The 21,067-nt window shown below is 38.4% G+C and overlaps 1 protein-coding gene across 6 annotated transcripts in view; it reads right to left on the bottom strand.

The window, feature by feature from the left end:
- Positions 1-21,067, bottom strand: part of MFSD14B (major facilitator superfamily domain containing 14B) — a 130,436-nt gene that overhangs the window by 19,562 nt on the left and 89,807 nt on the right. For all 6 annotated transcript variants that reach the window (XM_024995591.2, XM_024995588.2, XM_024995592.2 and 3 more), the window contains 2 exons: positions 6,922-7,049; positions 4,533-4,647 (listed from right to left, as the gene is read on the bottom strand). In XM_024995591.2, the coding sequence (XP_024851359.1) occupies positions 4,533-4,647; positions 6,922-7,049 (243 nt within the window). The remainder of the gene's footprint in view (positions 1-4,532; positions 4,648-6,921; positions 7,050-21,067) is intronic.

The following is a 21,067-nucleotide window of genomic DNA, read 5'->3' as shown; positions in this document are numbered from 1 at the left end:
GCCTCCAAATTACAACCAGACTGAGTGTGAAAAGCACATTTATAAGCCAGTCACCTAAACTTCTAATGGGTTTTAAAAGGAACTACAGAAATCATTAACTATGACTGAAATTATGACTCCTGGGTAACCGATGATATTCTTCCTTTATCCATAACCCCCAAGTGACTGTAAAAATACAATGTATTGGAAATCAGTATTATAACAAAATTATAAAAGCCAAAAGTTAAAAAATTTCTGGGGGAAAAAAAGGAAGTACATAGAATTCCAATTTGAGGAACAGGAATTCTCTGGTTCAATAAATATTGAGTATTTATATGTGCTAGAAAAATAAGAAAACAGAGCTCCTGCCCTTAATTACATAGCATTCCAAGTGTAAAGAACTAAAGATCATGGAGCATACAAATATCTCATTATTTGTCAAAGGACATTTTTAATTCTATCATCATAATTCTATTCTGTATCTGTAAGGTAGCTTGCAAGCTTTTTTTCCTTTTTCTTTTTTCAGGTTTGTCATCTCAACATCTAACACACAGAGTTAAACGTAAAGGTTAGTCATTGGCCAAACCCTGAGTCCTATGGTCCAGTCCAGGTAGCCTTATGGCCTGGAGGGCATACTTCAGCAGGGAGCTCCTCTAACTAACTTCTCTCAACATACCTATGACCAGGCATTATTATAACTGGCATTTTACAGATGAAGAACTGAGCTAGAGATAGGGAAACTAAGTCATGATCATTTTGGTTCCAGAACTCTCTCTCTGAAATCCTTCCTTAAATACTACTGCTTAGCACAACAGCTTTGTGAGGGATTTTTCTGATGAAGGCAAAAGAACAAAAATCTAATAAAACTGAAGAGGAATGAGTGTTTCCTGCAATGTTGAGAAAAGCTTCACAAGTGTTATAAATGAGGCTTCTGGCACCCTTCAACTCCACTGACCACCCTTCAAAAGCCCACCTTGAACATCCTGCCTTCTTTGAAGCTTTCCTATCTGTTTCTCCCTCTGTCCTCCTCCACAGCACTCAGGAGATGTCTCTGTTTTAGGACATGACGTGAGAAACATTCAGGGGAGGTGGGGAGAAGGAAGGAAGGAGAAGCAAGTAGTAGCTAGAGGGCAAGTGGCTTGGAGAAGTTTTTAAACTACTGATGTCTAAAGTCAACAAACCAAAAATGACTGTTGTGTTTTGTGGAACAACAGTAATTGGCATATATGTCCATCACTGAGCCATACAATTATTCACTCAGTCAACACTGAATGACTGCTTACTGTCTTCCAGGAAGTGGAATTTAACAGAAAGAATAAGACTCAGGAGAGAAGTAACCTGAGTTTCTGGCATTCAGTCCCTCTCCAACCATTAAACAATCCAGTCAGGTTACCTTTCTTCTTCCATCTTCTTACTATACACATTTCAAACAGAGAGACTTAAAAGAAGAACAAAATGTACACTAAAGGGGAGCAAAATAAGCTACCCCAAAATGTGCCACTTTGGCATGTGGATTGTTTCAGTTCAGTTCAGTTCAGTCGCTCAGTTGTGTCCGACTCTTTGCGATCCCATGAATCGCAGTACACCAGACCTCCCCTGTCCATCACCAACTCCCGGAGTTCACTCAGACTCACGTCCATTGAGTCAGTGATGTCATCCAACCGTCTCATCCTCTGTCGTTCCCTTCTCCTCCTGCCCCCAATCCCTCCCAGCATCAGAGTCTTTTCCAATGAGTCAACTCTTGGCACGAGGTGGCCAAAGTACTGGAGTTTCAGCTTTAGCATCATTCTTTCCAAAAAAATCCCAGGGCTGATCTTCAGAATGGACTGCTTGGATCTCCTTGCAGTCCAAGGGACTCTCAAGAGTCTTCTCCAACACCACAGTTCAAAAGCATTAATTCTTCGGCACTCAGCCTTCTTCACAGTCCAGCTCTCACATCCATACATGACCACAGGAAAAACCATAGCCTTGACTAGATGAACCTTTGTTGGCAAAGTAATGTCTCTGCTTTTGAATATGCTATCTAGGTTGGTTATAACTTTCCTTCCAAGGAGTAAGCGTCTTTTAATTTCATGGCTGTAGTCACCATCTGCAGTGATTTTGGAGCCCAGAAAGATAAAGTCTGACACTGTTTCCACTGTTTCCCCATCTATTTCCCATGAAGTGATGGGACCGGATGCCATGATCTTTGTTTTCTGAATGTTGAGCTTTAAGCCAACTTTTTCACTCTCCACTTTCACTTTCATCAAGAGGCTTTTTATTTCCTCTTCACTTTCTGCCATAAGGGTGGTATCATCTGCATATCTGAGGTTATTGGTATTTCTCCCAGCAATCTTGATTCCAGCTTGTGCATCTTCCAGCCCAGCGTTTCTCATGATGTACTCTGCATAGAAATTAAATAAGCAGGGTGACAATATACAGCCTTGACATACCCCTTTTCCTATCTGGAACCAGTCTGTTGTTCCATGTCCAGTTCTAACTGTTGCTTCCTGACCTGCATACAGATTTCTCAAGAGGCAGATGAGGTGGTCTGGTATTCCTATCTCTTTCAGAATTTTCCACAGTTTATTGTGATCCACACAGTCAAAGGCTTTGGCATAGTCAATAAAGCAGAAATAGATGTTTTTCTGGAACTCTCTTGCTTTTTCCATGATCCAGCAGATGTTGGCAATTTGATCTCTGGTTCCTCTGCCTTTCTAAAACCAGCTTCAACATCAGGAAGTTCACGGTTCACGTATTGCTGAAGCCTGGCTTGGAGAATTTTGAGCATTACTTTACTAGCATGTGAGATGAGTGCAATTGTGTGGTAGTTTGAGCATTCTTTGGCATTGCCTTTCTTTGGGACTGGAATGAAAACTGACCTTTTCCAGTCCTGTGGCCACTGCTGAGTTTTCAAGCAGAAGGCAATTATGACCCAGGAGACTCAGGCAAAGCTTTTTACCTTTCCCAGAATAGCCCACTGCAGTCCATAGGGTCTAAGAGTCAGACAGGACTGAGGGACTAAACTTAGCTGATAAAAACCTAAAAGAGCTTAGAAAGGAGAAATACTGGTAAATACTAAAGTTAACCTATACCAAGAAATACTGGTAAATACTAAAGTTAACTTTTTACATTAGATACTAAATACTAAAGATAACCTTTTGTATTAGAAAGATATTAATAATACTATGATAAAGATACTAAGTACTAAAGATAACTTTTTATATTAGAAAGACTTACCTACATGTAATGGCAAACATTTGATTTGCTCTCCTCATCTTCCTGTGAATTATTTTCCTCCCCTTTGAAGTCCCAGACCCCTATAGTCTTTCTCCTTAGCTCAGGATGGTATATAAGCCTCACCTGCTGACAGTCCTTGAGCCTCTCACATCTTTGTAAGACTCCCACACACATGAAATTAAATTTGTTTTTCTCCTATTAATCTGTCTTTGGTTTTAGTTGTTAAGTCGTGTCTCACTCTTGCAACCCCATGGACTGTGTAGCCCACCAGGCTCCTCAGATTTCTCCAGGTAATAATACTGGAATGGGTTGCCATTTTCTTCTCCAGGTTCTCTCCAACTTTATGTCAATTTAATTATTTTGCTCACTCTTCCCTTGTGGCTCAGCTGGTAAAGAATTCACCTGCAATGCGGCAGAACTGGGTTTGATCCCTGGGTTGGGAGGATCCCCTGGAGAAGGGAAAGGTTATCCCACTCCAGTACTCTGGCCTGGAGAATTCAATGGACTGTATAGTCCATGGTGTCACAAAGACTTGGACACAACTGAGTGACTTTCACTCCCTTAACTCAAAGAACCTAAAAGGGAAGAAGGGAAAACTTTCCCTGTTCATACCCACATACCCCAAGAGGTTCACACATTGAACACATGCCCACAAATGCTCACCTGTCATTTTCCCCCCTTGAACCACTTAAGTATTTCTCAGAGTTGTGACATTCTGACCTAAATGGCTTCAGACTGCCATCTTTTATAGGTCTTTCTTCTCCTACATAATCACAATGCCAGTATCTTGCCCAAGAAAATTAGAAGTGACTTTCTAATATTCAATTATGCCAAAAAGTTCTCCTATAACTTTTGTTATTGACTCAAAAATTATTTACTGAATGAATGTAGTCCTTTTTCTGTAGTACTACATTCAAATAAGTGTCTTAGTCACATAACCTGCAATACAGTGACAATGAATCAACATAACTGAGGTTCAGTCACCTCTCCAATTCTAATTAGGTGCACAGAGATCTATGATTGCAGCACCTGTTTACTGTTTATGGTTCCTTAAGAGATCAGCTAACAAGAAACAAATCAGACCACATTTAGAAAAACTTTGCAAGTGACAACTCACATATCCTGCCAATCTTCCAACACTAAAACCAAAGGATAAATCCGTAGCAATTTCTATCTTGCTATTTTTAGTTTCTCACAAGTCTCCTTTTTTATTTCAACTGTTTCGGATTTTCTTTACATAATTAACACTATTTTAATAAAAGCTCACTTTCTAGTAAATTTTTAGTAGAATGTTTATTATTTCTCTGGTTAAAAAACATAATCTATTATCTTACCCATCCATAAGCAGTACTTCGCTCATGCTCCTGAGTGACATCAGCTACATAGGCAAATATCACAGAGAACGTGACTGAGAAGACTCCAGATATGGAAATCATTGCAAAATACCACCTATAAAAAGATTATTTTAAAAAAAAAAGGTTATTTTAAGCATTCATGAGAGAAGTAGTGTATATACACTTTTATAATCAAATCAAAGATATCATGTAAAGGTTATAAACCAAAATATAAATTGTAAAAATACCTGTATATTTAAAGATATAAAGGACAACTAATAAAATTATAATCAAGATGGAGAGGAAGTAGAAACATACCAATACTGTCATTGCTCAAGGGGTGTCAGTACATGCAGTTTAAAAAAAGTGAAAAAGTAGGAGTATGCAGTAAAGTTAGTTTTAATGATAGCCAGAACATAAATGAAAACTTTCTAAATTTCTGAGTTTTAGCTGAGAAAAATACATATACACAAAAGCAGGAAGAATTTTAAAAATTAATATAAGACAAAAAAATTTCTACCATATAAAATATATGCTTAACAAAAATCTAGTTAAAATATTAGCCAACAGAATCTCATAGAACAAAAAGTAGTGTTTTAATTCTAGGATGTAATGATGTTTCAATATTAGAAATCTATTAATATAATTAATCATGTAATAGATTTAAGGAGAAAATTCAAATCATCTCCACTGATACTAATGGCATCAAAACTTGATATTCCCTTGATTTTAAAAAAGAAAACCTCTAAACAAAATAGGAACTAGTATTTTTCAACCCAAAAGCTAGTTTGATACTCAAGGATAAAACATAAAATTTCCTTCATATACATAAGGAAGATAGGTCCATAATCATTACTTTTATTTAATAATAATAAAAGATTTTTATTTTATGCATTAGTCAATACAAGCAATAGAAGCAGCTGCATGACAACTGGAAGAGAAGAGGTAAAATCATTTTAAGATTCTAAATAAAAAAACTGTAAGATATTGAGAGGACATTGAAAAAACAAAAAACCTAATGCATCAGAAAAGCAGGACTTGTTCTTGAACAGAAAGAATCAATACCAAAAAATATTTTTAAAAAATCTATCTGGTAGGAACCAAAATGATTCCTTATAGGTACCCAACACATTTAGAACATGACAAATATTGACATAAAATTCCTATCAGATAACCAAATGAGAGTATTCACATTTAGTATCCCCCAAATCTATCAGTTGCATTTAAACCCTAAATGAACAAAACACAAAAGACCCTTCCATTCTAAACTGTGTTATTCACATAGGAACAGCATCTCAGCAACAGGAATTCTGACCAAAATATCATTCTTTGGGCTCCAGAAAAACTAAGTTACAGCTCAGGTACAAATTTCAACACATTTTTATTAACTAAATGACTTTGGTTATTACATGCTAATTATTCTCTCCCTATTTATCATGAAAAAATAAGATCAAATTAAAATTCACATTATGATTTAGAATAGGCTGCTGGACATAATACAGTACACACTAAAGTGACTCCTGCCCCCCTTTAAAAAATTAATTTATTTTTGTCTGCACTGGGTCTTTGTTGCTGGATGCAGGCTTTTACGAGTGGTGGTGGGTGGGCTTCTCATTGCGGTGGCTTATTGTGGGGCACCAGCTCTATGGCACGCAGGCTTCAATAGTTGTGGCACACTGGCCTACTTGCCCAGTGGCATGTGGAATCTTCCTGGGCCAGGGATCAAACTCGTGTCCCGTGCATTGGCAGACAGAATTCCAACTGGACCATCAGGAAAGTTGGACTCTTGACTTTTGATGTAAACTATCATCATGTCAGTGCCCTAGAACAGGGGTCCTCAACCCCCAGGCAGCAGACTGTGGCCTGTTAGGAAGTGGGCCATCCAATGAGCAAGAGAAGCTTCACCTGCTGTTCCCCATGGCTCCCCACTGCTTGCATTACAACCGGAAACACACAACCACCCCTCCTTGTCTGTGGAAAAATTGTCTTCCATGAAACTGGTCCCTGGTGCCAAAAACCTGGGGGATTGCTGCATGAGCTGACAAAAACAACACATCTGCAAAGTCAAATGAGCCACAACTGAGTGAGTACAGACTGCTTGCCCCCTCCCGGGACCCAATCATGTAACTTACCTCATGACAAAAACAACTGCCCTTAGAGACATCTTTTATTTTATTTGTTCACCTAAGTAACTATCTTAGACTTAATTTCATGTCCTCATTTATAAAATGGGCATGATGGCAACTGCCTACTTGTTTTCAGTATTAGCAAAGAGTTCAAATGATAATACAGGTACAACTGCTCTGCAAAGGTTGAAAAGTGCACTGTAGATGTATTGTCCATATGTGACCCCAAACAGACAGTCGTGACGGAGGGCCTAGTCACTCACCATGGACTGATTCTCATCAGTGGAATTGGGAAGCAGGTGAAGAAGACAGTGCCAAGAAGAAAAGGCTTCCTTCCCCACACATCAGACAGTGCACCTATGAGTGGGGCACTCAAAAAAGAGAGCAGACCCTGGAGAAGAAAGCAGAAGCAAGGGTCAAATTTATAATGTGATTCCCCCAATTACTTATAATTTTCATTTTCTAAATGAATTTCTAAATGCTCTAATTCATTTTAGTGGCTCTGAAACAGAATAATTTGTAACATTAAATAAAACCTGTTTTTTGTTTTTTTTTTTAATTCTAACAAAATTTGTAAGCATGCTATTTGAGAGGGAAGAAAAGGATAAAAGCTTGTTTTCTGGGTGAAACTGGAAAAGTGAGGTGATATGAAATATATATACACACAGCTGGCCCTTAATGTGAACACACAACAAAGGTATGGGAAGAAGCCAGACACTTAATTCATTTTATAAATACATACAGCATATCTATTACGTGCAAAGCTCTGAATTAAGTGGTGAAATGAAGATACTCAGATGAATACATACCTTCTGCTCTCAAAGGGCTTGTAAGCTAATAAGAATAAACAGGATGAATGTGCATATACTAAATGTCCATAAAAGAAGTAGATTCTATTTGTCTGATGAATTTAGGATAGAGATAATGAAAAGTTGCACAAGAGTTGAGGCTAAAGGGAGGCAAGAGCACCATCACACATAAGCAAAGAAAGTAAAAAAAAAAAAAAACTCACATTTATCACTTCCTCATTATTTGCTAGTCACTCTGCTGGCTGACCACTTCCATATCAATTTCTTTTTTCATGTCAGGGCCCTTTGAGGTGGCCACAGGCCTGCCTCTCAGACTCTGTTGGTGCCACTGTCCTCCTTTAGATGCTCTGCCTATATGCATGGCCACCACCACCTACTTTATAAACAGCTTTCCAATCTCTCTTCTGAGTTCTGTGTCTACAGTCAAATGGACTTTCCTACTTGGACATTTAACATGAACACTGTTCCCTATAAATCTGACCAAACACCCACACTTCCCATCTTGGCTAAGAAGCTGTCCAAAGCTTCCCCATCATTCCTTCATTCCCCATGGTGATTTTCCAGACCATTCTCTTATAATGACTTCTCTTGGTCTATCCCCCGCTGTGATGCATTTCAACATTTCTTGCCTGGATTTAAATAAAATAATCTTCTAACTGTTCCCTGCCCCTGGTTCTACTTCCTTTCAATCTGTCCTCCACATAACCCCAAGAGAAACCTTGATGAGCTGCAGACTTCAGTTCTTTGATCCCTTGTTTAAAATCTCAACTGTGCAGAATTGAAATCAAGTGTCTGAACTCTGCTTTTAAATACTAAAATTAAAAATGAGTGGTGGAAAACCAAGATAGATAAGAGCGGGGAGATGCTGATGGTGATGAGTACGTGGGTAAGTTTATTATCTTATTCTCTCCTTTTGTATATCTGAATTTTCATAGTACATTAAAAAAAAAATCTTCAGCACAGCCTACAGATAGAACCCTCCAAAATCTAGTACCTAGCATGCATCCTATGCTTTGGCTATATGCAATATTTCTTAGTTTTCTCAACATACTACATTCCTTTGTGCAAACGGGCATTTGCAAAGCCCTTGTGCTTGTAGGCATTTTCCACACTTGGACCTGGTAAACTACTAGTCATTCTTTTCAACTCTGGGCCAGGAGTACCTCTTCCTCTATTTTCTTAGCTACTCAAATAGAATTAATCACATTGGTTTCTGAGGGGTACAAAACAAATAACTCCTATCCCCACCCTGGCACATATCTCTTCTATTATAATTATAATACTCTATTACAAATTACTTGTTATTTGTCTATCTTCTTTATTAGATTAGAAATTGAGATTAAGGTCAGAGAAACGATTTTCTTTCATCTCTGTACCCTTGGTACCTACCATACAGTCTGGTGATAAAGGCTTGCAAAGAGGTTTGGTAAGCTGAAGAGAACTTTTATGAGGCAATCAACTCATGTTTCTAAGGCTGAGAAGAGAAAGAACAGGATTCTAATCCCCTATCAGCCACTAGTAAACCCAGAGACAATGGACCAGGAGATGGGTAAACTGAAGCAAGGGGAGGTAAGACTAAGACTAAGTGGAGGGGAGGTAAGCTTAGGAGAAAAGCACTGGACTCCTCTGACTCCTCTGAAATAAAATATTAATCTATGCCTATCCTTGGAAGAAAAGCTATGACAAAACTAGACAGCATATTAAAAAGCAGAGACATTACTTTGCCAACAAAGGTCCTTACAGTCAAAGCTATGGTTTTTCCAGTAGTCATGTATGGATGTGAGAGTTGAAGAACTGTGAAGAAGGCTGAGGGCTGAAGAACTGATGCTTTTGAACCGTGGTGTTGGAGAAGACTCTTGAGAGTCCCTTGGACTGCAAGGAGATCAAACCAATCAATCCTAAAGGAAATCAATCCTGAATATTCAATGGAGGAACTGATGCTGAAGCTGAAGCTCCAATACTTTGGCCACCTGATGGGAAGAGCTGACTCATTAGAAAAGACCCTGATGCTGGGAAAGATTGAAGGTGGGAGGAGAAGGGGATGGCAGAGGACTAGACAGTTGGATGATACCACTGACTCAATGTGCCGGGAGCCAGCGTGAGGAACTCCGCCCGTGGCAAAGGTCATGAGGAAGGAGGCTCGGCATACACAAAGGCGGGATCGAGCCTCAGGAGTTCCCCTGGAAATTCTCGAGCATCTACCCCCAAAACCAGAGTCTGCCTACTTTACTGCTTTGTGCTCTCACCTACATCTCTGACTTTACAGGGGGCTGTCCTCTACCACCTCTCTCTGAAAAAGAGTTAACTTACAGCTCCAGTTAATAAAGTTCCTGGGTGTGATAAGAGTGTTTCAACCTACAAACTCCTTTGGAAGTCCTCTAGCCTGCCTGAAGGTTCTTCTGGCCACATGTGATTGTTCACAGACTCCCAACCGTGAGAGGCATGAGATGTTCTAAACTGCCTAAATACAGATTACTTTGAGCAGTTAAAAGATTGATTAGAAATTGTATTGGTGAAGGGTTTTTCACTTGTTGGGCCAATGTTTGCTGCTAAGTCTCCATATCCCTTACCTACTGTGTCCCTGGCAGTGTATTGATTAATATAATTGGTGTATAGGAATGTAAGTAGTAGCTTTAATGTTTGTAAACTTGGACCCTTGAGTTAATTCTTTTTCTTGTTATAGCCCACCACACTTTTGCCCTATAGGAATGCAACTTTATCTAATGCTTTCGGAGGGTGGTGCCTGACTTTAGAATAATCACCTTTAGAGAAAAATGTTTTCTGAAAAAAGGATCTTAAAATGTTGACAGCCTCCGGGCCAGAAGATGATGTAAATCACCTAAACTTTTGCATATGATAAGTTTGCAGGAAGAAAGCCTGGCTTACTGCTGACCCTACTTCCCCATTATCCTCTATGCACAACTTAAGGTATAAAAACTACTTTGGAAAATAAAGTGCGGGGCCTTGTTCACCGAAACTTGGTCTCCCCATGTCGTTCTTTCTCTCACTTTTCGGCTGAATTTCCATCTTGAGCGTGGAGGCTTGACAAGCCTACTAATTATGCCTGGGCTTCTAAGATCTGGCCAGGGAGGCCTTAGTGTCTCCTCTTCTTCAGGAGAACGGGAGGATGCCTGCGGCCTATGTAGGTGACGTAAATTCCTTATTTTGGAATTTTATTAGCTTTCCACGTAAACCAAGTATTCAGCCTCTTTTCTCCACTGAATTTCCTCACTGAGCTATCCTTATTTAACCACTCTTTATATCCTTAATTAACGTTTAATTAAGCAATTGTTTCCTGATCCTCGCCAACGCCGTCCCCACTTCGAATTCCCTGGATCCACCGGGGCTGGACCCCGGCTGGACATGAGTTTGAGAAAGCTCAGGGAGATGCTGATGGACAGGGAAGCCTGGAATGCTGCAGTCCATGGGATTGCAAAGAGTTGGACAAGACTGAGGGACTGAACAACAAGGCATCAAACCCTGCAATTTATAAGACACATTGGATTTCCAGCATTTGGTCTGTTTTTGCATCAAAAGAGTTAAACGATCTTTTTAAGAGCCAAACAACTGCAGAAGCAGGGCTGAAATTCACGACCTGCAACATCAGTTTTATAAATTTAGAAAAGAAAATCTTTTACATTGCTTTAAAATTTTCTAAAAATATCAAATACCCGAGGTCTTGGGTAGTATAGAACTGGTCAAGAAAAACATGGAAATAAATTTAAGAGGACAAAAGAATAGAAATAAGAAGCACCATAAAAACAGTAACAAAATCTGAACACAAAGAACCCTGGAAAATTTTTTGGACAGTTCTGATTTTAGATTTCATACAATAAAATACGGAATGCATGTCATTAAAACAAAGGACATGAGAAGGCCAAGAATTAAAGTTTTATTTAAAATGATGCAGTTTCTAAAAAAAAAAAAAAAAAAGATACTATTATCTAGATTCTGGATTTCAATTGTAATTTAATCTATTCATTAAGTAAATATTATTTTAAAATAATGCTCAGTGACAATTGTTGTTCAGTTGCTCAGTTGTGTCTGACTCTTTGTGACCCCATGGACTGCAGCCCACCAGGCTCCCCTGTTTTACATCATCTCCCAGAGTTTGCTCAAACTCATGTTCATTGAAAAGATGATGCCATTCAACTATCTTATCCTGCCACCCCCTTCTCCTCCTGACCTCAATCTTTCAATTATTAAATCATTAAAAGATCACTCAGTTCAGTTCAGTCACTCAGTCGTGTCTGACTCTTTGTGACCCCATGAATCGCAGCACACCAGGCCTCCCTGTCCATCACCAACTCCCGGAGTTCACCCAGACTCATGTCTATCGAGTCAGTGATGCCATCCAGCCATCTCATCATCTGTCGTCCCCTTTTCCTCCTGCCCCTAATCCCTCCCAGGATCAGAGTCTTTTCCAGTGAGTCAACTCTTCGCATGAGGTGGCCAAAGTACTGGAGTTTCAGCTTTAGCATCATTCCTTCCAAAGAACACCCAGGGCTGATCTCCTTTAGAATGGACTGGTAGGATCTCCTTGCAGTCCAAAGGACTCTCAAGAGTCTTCTCCAACACCACAGTTCAAAAGCATCAATTCTTCGGCGCTCAGCTTTCTTCACAGTCCAACTCTCACATCTATACATGACCACAGGAAAAACCATAGCCTTGACTAGATGGACCTTTGTTGGCAAAGTAATGTCTCTGCTTTTGAATATGCTACCTAGGCTAGTCATAACTTTCCTTCCAAGGAGTAAGCGTCTTTTAATTTCATGGCTGCAGTCACCACCTGCAGTGATTTTGGAGCCCCCAAAAATAAAGTCTGACACTGTTTCCACTGTTTCCTTATCTATTTGCCATGAAGTGATGGGACCAGATGCCATGATCTTCGTTTTCTGAATGTTGAGCTTTAAGCCAACTTTTTCACTTTCCTCTTTCACTTTCATCAAGAGGCTTTTGAGTTCCTCTTCACTTTCTGCCATAAGGGTGGTGTCATCTTAAATAATTATTTTTTAAAAATAATTCTCAGTGACAACAGATACTCAAAATAGCCTCTGGGAGAACCTACATTTATTATGATGCTGAAATACAATCTAATAAAATACTTGCCTCTTGGGAAAACTTGTATTTCTCAAAAATCAAAGACTTTCTTCTGTTTCAGAATTACTTCTTCACCACCCAATCTAGTCCTAGATCTTATCATGCCACATTATTAGAATAGTAGATTGAGAAGGATATCTGTACCTTGATTAGGCAAGTACTGCAGCAGTCCTAAAGAGGAAAAGCACGATTTGCAAATGAGAAAATATTTAAAGACTAAAACCAGACTGGGACTTCCCTGGTGGTCCAGTGGTTAAGATGCCACACTCCAAATGCAGGGGGCACAGGTTTGATCCCTGGTCTGGGAACTAAGATACCACATGCCACAAAGCATGGGCAAACAACAACAACAACAACAACAACAACAACACCACCACCAGAGTGACATCAAAATCTTAGCCTTTAGCATAAATATAGTTGGCTTTCATTATCTCATTATCTACACTGGTTATGTTCTGTAAGTTTTCCAGGAACACCAAATTAAGAGAATCTGGAACTGCTGTTGTAGAGGAAACACAAGCTTGTATTCCTACCATTCTCTGGTCACATATTTTAATTAACTGATCAATATATAACCTTGGTTTATGTATATTTCTCTTTAAAGATGACTTATTTAATACGTAGACTGCTGATTTATTAACACTGATGTCTCAGCCATCAGCACTATGATTCATGTCTCAATGAGGCTTATCTAACACAGTATTTTCTCCATAATGTATATCAACACCCCCCTACACTTAGAAACACTTAACAACACTTTGGCACTACACTTGAGGTCATTTTAAACAGAGAAATTGTCAACAAAAGGAACAAAAATGCAAGATGCATAGTGCAAAATGGACATGCTCACAGTATGAGACCTGAAACAAAAAGTGTCCTTTGTCCAATCTCAGCTGGAAACATGCAGCTGGGCAACTCAGACTCCCTCCTCATGCCACACATGCATGAACATGAAAGCACTGTACTGACTCAGAGGTTGCAGAATAGGCAGATTTTGCACATATGAAATCTGGAAGTAACAAGGGCTGAATGTACTAAGCCATGCTATCAGGGTCCAGTGACTACTGGATAAAACATGGTGTGGAGGAGTCCAGTGTGGACCAAGAATTACTATGTCAGTTTTGTAAATTAGCTTCCCAGTCCAGTAGATTTTTAAGGTGGCATAATTAACTGGTCAGTAATGCTAACATGGCCTTCAGTTCACTTCAGTTGCTCAGATGTGTCTGACTCTTTGTGACCCTCTGGACTGCAGCACTCCAGGCTTCTGTGTCCATCACCAACTCCCACTGCTTGCTCAAACCACATCCACCAAGTCGGTGATGCCATCCAACCATTTCATCCTTTGTCATCCCCTTCTCCTGACTGCTGCCTTCAATCTTTCAGGGTCTTTTCCAGTGAGTCAGTTCTTTGCATCAGGTGGCCAAAGTATTGGAATTTCAGCTTCAGCATCAGTCCTTCCAATGAATATTCAGGACTGATTTCCTTTAGGACTGACTGGTTTGATCTTCTTGCAGTCCAAGGGACTCTCAAGAGTCTTCTCCAACACCACAGTTCAAAAGCATCAGTTATTCAGAACTCAGCTTTCTTTATAGTCCAACTCTCACATCCATACATAATTACTGGAAAAACCATAGCTTTGACTAGATGGACCTTTGTTGGCAAAGTGATGTCTCTGCTTTTTAATATGCTGTCTAGGTTGGTCATAGCTTTTCTTCCGAGGACCAAGAATCTTTTAATTTCATGGCTGCATTCACCATCTGCAGCAATTTTGGAGCCCAAGAAAAGAAAGTCTCTCACTGTTTCCATTATTTCTCCATTTATTTGCCATGAAGTGATGGGACCAGATGCCATGATCTTAATTTTTTGAATGTTGAGCTTTAAGCCAGCTTTTTCACTCTCCTCTTTCATTTGCATCAAAGAGTCTTTAGTTCCTCTTCTCTTTCTGCCATAATGGTAGACATGGCCTTACAAGCTCTTATTTGACAAAATAGCAATTAAAGCTTATTGTTGAATTAAATGCAATTATTTAATAAACTTTTTAAAGCATACAAAGAATGGCAATTACAACTCGAAGCAAAAATACATAAATTTTATACTTTATACAGCTATCATAAAAGTATTAAGCATATGCTTTCCTTAACAAAAGCAGCTGACAAATATTTGACTAAATAAATGTGTCAATATCGTTAAAAAGTTTTAAAACTAAAACATTTTTTTGTTTTGTTTTCCTTCAAATATTTTAATTAACTCTGCAACACAGTATGAGAGAAAAATGGTACCCATGAAAAATAAGATATAGTCATTTAACTGCTTCTGAAAACTTTAATTTTTCAATGAAAAAGTTCACATCTTATGACATCCTTTGTAAGCCACAAGGATGTACAACATACAGACATAGATTACCCCAAAATTATATTCATTCACTTTGATTTTTCATACAGTATTTTACTAATAATGACTTTCATCTCTTTCATTTTTTAAAAGGAGATCAAAGAGAAATTTTCACACTGATGGGACTTTTTATTTATATAACTGACAAATGCAAATTTTTCACATAAAAGATAGTACTAAAACAAGGATCACCTTTCAGACCTAGGACACATTATACCCTACACAATACACAGCTTTTCTTCCCAGGAAGCACAACAATCAGTTTTATAGGACAAATGACAAACATGACAGACTAAAGTCCAGGAAAGGTGATTTGAAAAGCACGAGGAAGGTCTAAGAACAGCTAGTAATCCTGAAACTTCTGGGAGAGACCAATGTGGGCAAGAGGGCTGAAATGCTTTCTTTTGATTGAGGGAGAAAAGGAGATGGATATAGGGAAAATTCACTGAAACAAAATTTTAATTAAAATATAAAGAAACAGACTGTTTTCACAGGTTTTCCCTTATCTTAGAAGTAATAGGGCCATTACTTCAAATTGATTCCAAGAAAAAATAACAGCACATTTATATGCCAATCTGTTCTATGCCTTTCACACAAATGTCTTACCCTATGAGATGGGTATACTACTAGGGTAAGTAACTAGTCTAAGGCTCAGGGCTCATAAGCAGAACCAGGATTCAGCTCAGGCTGAGGTGGCTCTAAGACCTGAGATTAACCCGGCCCATAATTCAAATCAATTATCACACTATTTTTCTTACTCATATTTTAGTGTCTCTGTCCTGAAGCACACAAAGTACTAGACTTTACCTACTTGTGAATTCTCTTAAGCACATTTCAATAAATGTATAAATTACCAGTCTGTTATAAAACAATATTTAAAATTTATGAACTCACCTCTCTCAAGTAGGTTGCTTTACAATTTTGTTTACAGATAATTAAAAGGATAGTTTTTATCCAACTTCCTGTCCAAATTAAGGAAGCAAGATTATTGTGCATGTGTGTGTATGAAAAACACTTCTGAACTTAGTAATACTCAAGAGTAGCTAAAAGGGGACTTTAAAAGTATCTTGTTTTTTATTTTTTTAATTCTTAGAGACATCAGTCAACAATTTCTCTGTGTGTTTGTGCTATGCACTGGTTGATGATTTAATTCATTAAATAGCAGGATGAGACAGTTCAGCAGTAATTCCTAGGCTCAGATAAACTCTTGACATATTAAATGTCCCTGTATGAGTGTTCAGGCAGAGGATCTACATGACCATCTCCTTGATCAGACTTAACCATCCAGTCTAGACTGAGAAGAAGCACTCCATGTGAATCCCTGTGGCCAAGCCCTGGGATGGATTGCTGGGTCTTCCACTTTCCCCCTCTTTCAACCCCTTGCTGTGATGTTAAAGCCAGACAAGAATAAAGCAGCATGCTTTAGAGGCACTTTCTTCATACTGATTGACCCAGCTATAAACCAATCCTGGACATCCAGCCCACTTAGTTTTAGTTAGTTTGGGACACTGATGAAAGTATCTAGTTTTTTAATAAGTATAAAATAAGCTAAAGAAGAAAGCTTCAAGAAGTTTCAAGGTAGACACTGGGCAATCAGACCAACTCTTTTCATGAAGAATATTATTAGTCACTCCATCTGGTCATGTTAAACCCAGCAGTAATAACTTGACTTCATCTACTAAGTCAAACCACAGCATCTCAGCCTGGTTATACTTCCAATGAAGTGTAGTCAAAACTACTTTAGTGGTTAGTTTTATGTGTCAGTTTGGCTAGGCTATAGTACCCAGTTATTTAGTCAAACACTAGCTTGGGTGTTGCCATGAAGCTAATTTGTAGATGTCATCTAAAATCTACAATTAACTGGCTTTAAGGGGTATTTTTGTTGTTTAGTTGCTAAGTCATGTGCAACTCTTTGTGACCCAATGGACTATAACCCGCCAGGTTCCTCTATCCATGGGACTTCCCAGGTAAGAATACTGGAATGGGTTGCCATTTCCTTCTCCAGGGGCTCTTCCCAATCCAGGGATTGAACCCATGTCTCCTGCATTGGCAGACAAATTTTTTACCAATGAGCCAGCCACCAGGGTAGCCAAAGTAAAGGGTAGTATCCTCATTAATATGGGAGTCTCATTTAAGTCAGTTGAAGGCCTTAAGAGGAAAATCTGAGGTTTCCAGAGGAAAAAATTCTGCCTTAGGACTGTAGCATCAACTCTGGCCAAATTTCCAGCCCTACCCTACATATTTCAGATTTGCTAGCCCCAAAATCATGTGAGCCAATTCCTTAAAGTAAGCCTCTTTATACAAATATTCCATTGGTCTTATTTCTCTGGAGAACTCTAACACAACTTATTGCTAGTCATATAACAATGTCTGCCATATATTTCAATTTCATAAAGATAAAAATTGCTAGTGAAAAAATTTTTGAGTAGGACTTTGAAAACCTGAGAAGTATGATTAAGTATGAGTTTTTCCCTTTATAACTGTTAAGAGAACAGGTACTAAATTAATAATCATTAAAATGAGAGGATTAACATAAAACAAATTTCATTATTGAAAAATTAAGAATTGAACAATCTTTACTAGAAAAATAAAGAATCTGAAGGCACTTCATAAAAGAAGCCAGCAAATAATGTAAAAATACCTAACTTCATTTGTAATTAAAGAAATACAAATAAAATTACAGTGAGACATCATTCTCAAGCTATCAAACTGGTAAAGATCTGAAAAGTAATACTTGTATTAGAGCATGGTGAAACAGATATACATACTGCTGATGGGTGTGTGAAACGGCACAATTGCTCTAGGAGATAATGTGGTACTATATATTCAAGATTTCTTAAAATGCTCACACTTTTCTACTCACTAGTTATAATTTTACAACTCTATTTCTAAGGAAACAGTAAAAATATATAAAGATTTATTTTAAAAATTTACTCAGGATTATCTTCAATAGTGTGCAATTAGAAGGCACTTATACAGGGAAATGGATAAATTATTCATACAATGGAGTATCATATAACCATTGCAGACAATACACGTAGTTTTTACTTTGCATGGTAGTATAGAACTGAAAGAAATGACTCCAAGCTGAAACCATGTAGTTATTTTAATCAATGGGAAAAACTGATTTATTCTTTGACTTTCAGAAATTTTTGTCAGAACACTGAAAACTCTTTTACTATCACTTATAAATGTCTAGTGAAATGAAAGAAATAGAAAAACTAGTATTTATTTAGTACACTGTAATTTAAAGCATTAATAATTAAAATGTTCTTTGTAAAAAAAACATTAAGAGTCATAAGACTTGTGCTTGTCTTTTTTCAAAGTCTTATATGATGCACATATCTTTTATGAACTGGAAAACTGTCATATGCCTTTCTAGGTTTGGATCAGATTCCAACATATTACTGGATCAAAGAGGCAACACAACACACGTTTTGCTTTACACGCGTGAACTAAGAAATGCACGGTGACCAGGTCACCAACACTTTGAAATGTCACAATGGGTTATGATGCACATCTGTTACTGACATAGTGTTTTGTGGACTGAGGAGTTAGTCATTATTTATATTTTATGCAACTACTCACAGTTAATACACATGGTAGTGGAAATCTGAATTGTGTGTTGGGAGACTCATGCTATTTAACTGAACTGTGGCAACTGAAATTTGTGTGTACTACAACATGCAAAGACAGGGCTGCTTGTACTTCATGTAGTTTTAATGTCATGGGGAAATTAGTAAGGTATAATTAACAAATGCTGATATAAGCGAAAAAGAAACATAGTTAACGGTCTCTAAGTAAGCTGGATCTTGACTTTATCAAAAGGACTAGAAAAAAGACTGGAAGAACTTTTAATTCAACAATATTTGTTGTTGTTTAGTCGCTAAGTTGTGCCCAACTCTTTGGTGACCCCATGGACTATGGCCCGCCATGCTCCTCTGCCCACGGGATTCTCCAGGCAAAAATACTGGAGTGTGTTGCCATTTCCTTCTTCAGGGGATCTTACAGACCCAGGGATCAAACCCACATCTCCTGCACTGGCAGGTGGACTCTTTACCATCTGAGCCACCAGGGAAGTTAAGTGCTAAGAACTATGCTGGGGATAGCAATGAGTAAACTGGACAAAAATCCACGTCTTTAAGAAACTTTCAGTCTAAAAGAGGAGGAGTGAGGAGAACACAATAACAAGATAAAGATAAAGCAAAATATATAGCATGTCAAAGGAGAGATAATGCTTTGGAGAAAAAGCAGAGAAAGAGGATTAAGAGTGATGAGAACTGGATACATTACTCAAGATGGCAGTCAGTGAAGCCTTCACTGAAAAAATAACATCCAGGTGAGGAGTTGAGGGTTAGGGAGTAAAGCCTGTCAAAACCTGGGAAAAGCAAGCAGAAAAAAACAGTACCTGCAGAACCCTCAGGCAGAAATAGGCTGAGGAAGTTGTGGCTGCAGCAAGGTCAGTAGGAAGTGGAACAGAGTAGAAGGATGCTGTCAAGAGAAAATGGGGGTTTGGGTTGGGTTGGTTAAGAAGAGTGCCACAGGGACTTCCCAGAGGTCCAGTGGTTAAGACTCTGTGCCTCCAATACAGGGGACAAAGGTTCAATCCTTGGTCAGGAAAATAAGATTGCACATGCTGCTTGGCACAGCCTATATATATATATATATATATATATATATATAAAAGAGAGGAAGAAGAATGCCACAAACTGGTTTATATTTGATCATGATCTCTACCAAAGGGCTTCCCTGGTAGCTCAGTTGGTAAAGAATACATGTGCAATGCAGGAGACCCTGGTTTGATTCCTGGGTTGGGAAGTTCCCCTGGAGAAGAGACAGGCTACCCATTCCAGTATTCTTGGACTTCCCTTGTGGCTCAGATGGTAGAGTCCACCTGCAATGCAGGAGACATGGGTTTGATCCCTGGGTCAGGAACATCCTCTGGAGGAGGGCATGGCTACCCAATCCAGTATTCTTGTCTGGAGAATCCCATGGACAGAGGAGACTGGTGGGCTACAGTCCATCAGGCTGCAAAGAGTCAGACACGACTGAGCCACTAAGCACAGTACACACAGCACTGAAAAGGGAACAAGTAGAGTTTTGATGATGGTTCTGTTTTGAAGTAGAATAACAGAATTTGCTGATGGATTGGGTTTGGGATATGTATGGAAGAGAAAGAAGACTGATTCTAAGAATTTTGGCATAAGCAAGAATGGCATGACAAGTAACTAATATGGGGAAGACTTATGAGTTGGTCAGGCTGGAGGGGAAGACCAGGAACTTAGTTTTGGAGCTGTTAACTTTCAAATACTTATTATGCAAGGAAGTACAGATGTCAATTAGGCAACTGAATACACAAAGTCTAAAGTTCCAGCCCAAGGTCTAGGAAGATACTTATTTGAGAGTTTAAAGTCTTAAGTCTGATGACATCATTAAAGGAGTTAAGTATAGAAAGAAAGAAGAAATTGTCCCTGGCTTGAGCCACTTATCTGTCAGAAGTCTAGGAGATGAGGAACATAAATTACTTGTCAGAAATAGGGTTAAGAAAGAAATTAATTTGAAAACACAATTTTTAGAAACTCAAATTACTATATGACCCAGAAATTCTACTCCTAGCAATGTACCTATGATAAAGTGAAAACAATGTTCATATCAAAACTTGTATACAAATGTTCACAGCAGCATTATTCACAATAATATAAAAAACCAGAAACAACCCCGAATGTCTATCAACTGATAAATGGATAAACTGTGGTATGGATACAGAGTGAAATATTGTTTGGCTGTAAAAAGAATAAAGTACTAATAAGTACTACAGGTGAAAGTTGAAAACACCATAAGAAAAGAAGTCAGTAATAAAAGACCATACTGTATATTCCATTTATGTGAAATGTCCAGAATAGACAAACCAATAGAGGGAGAAAGTAGATTTGTGCTTGAGGTTAGGGAGGAATGAGGAGTACAGGATTTATTTTTGGAGCAATGAAAATGTGATAAAATTGACTGTGTTGATGGCTGCACAACCCTGAGTATAATGAAAAAACCATACATACACTTTATGACTTGCATGGTAGGTGAATTATATCTCAACAAAGCTGCTGCAATAACC

Source organism: Bos taurus, chromosome 8 (assembly GCF_002263795.3).
Source record: "Bos taurus isolate L1 Dominette 01449 registration number 42190680 breed Hereford chromosome 8, ARS-UCD2.0, whole genome shotgun sequence".
Classification (NCBI taxonomy): Eukaryota; Metazoa; Chordata; class Mammalia; order Artiodactyla; family Bovidae; genus Bos; species Bos taurus.
The sequence above is the reverse complement of the archived record's forward strand: the minus strand, read 5'-3'. Positions and strand labels throughout refer to the sequence as shown.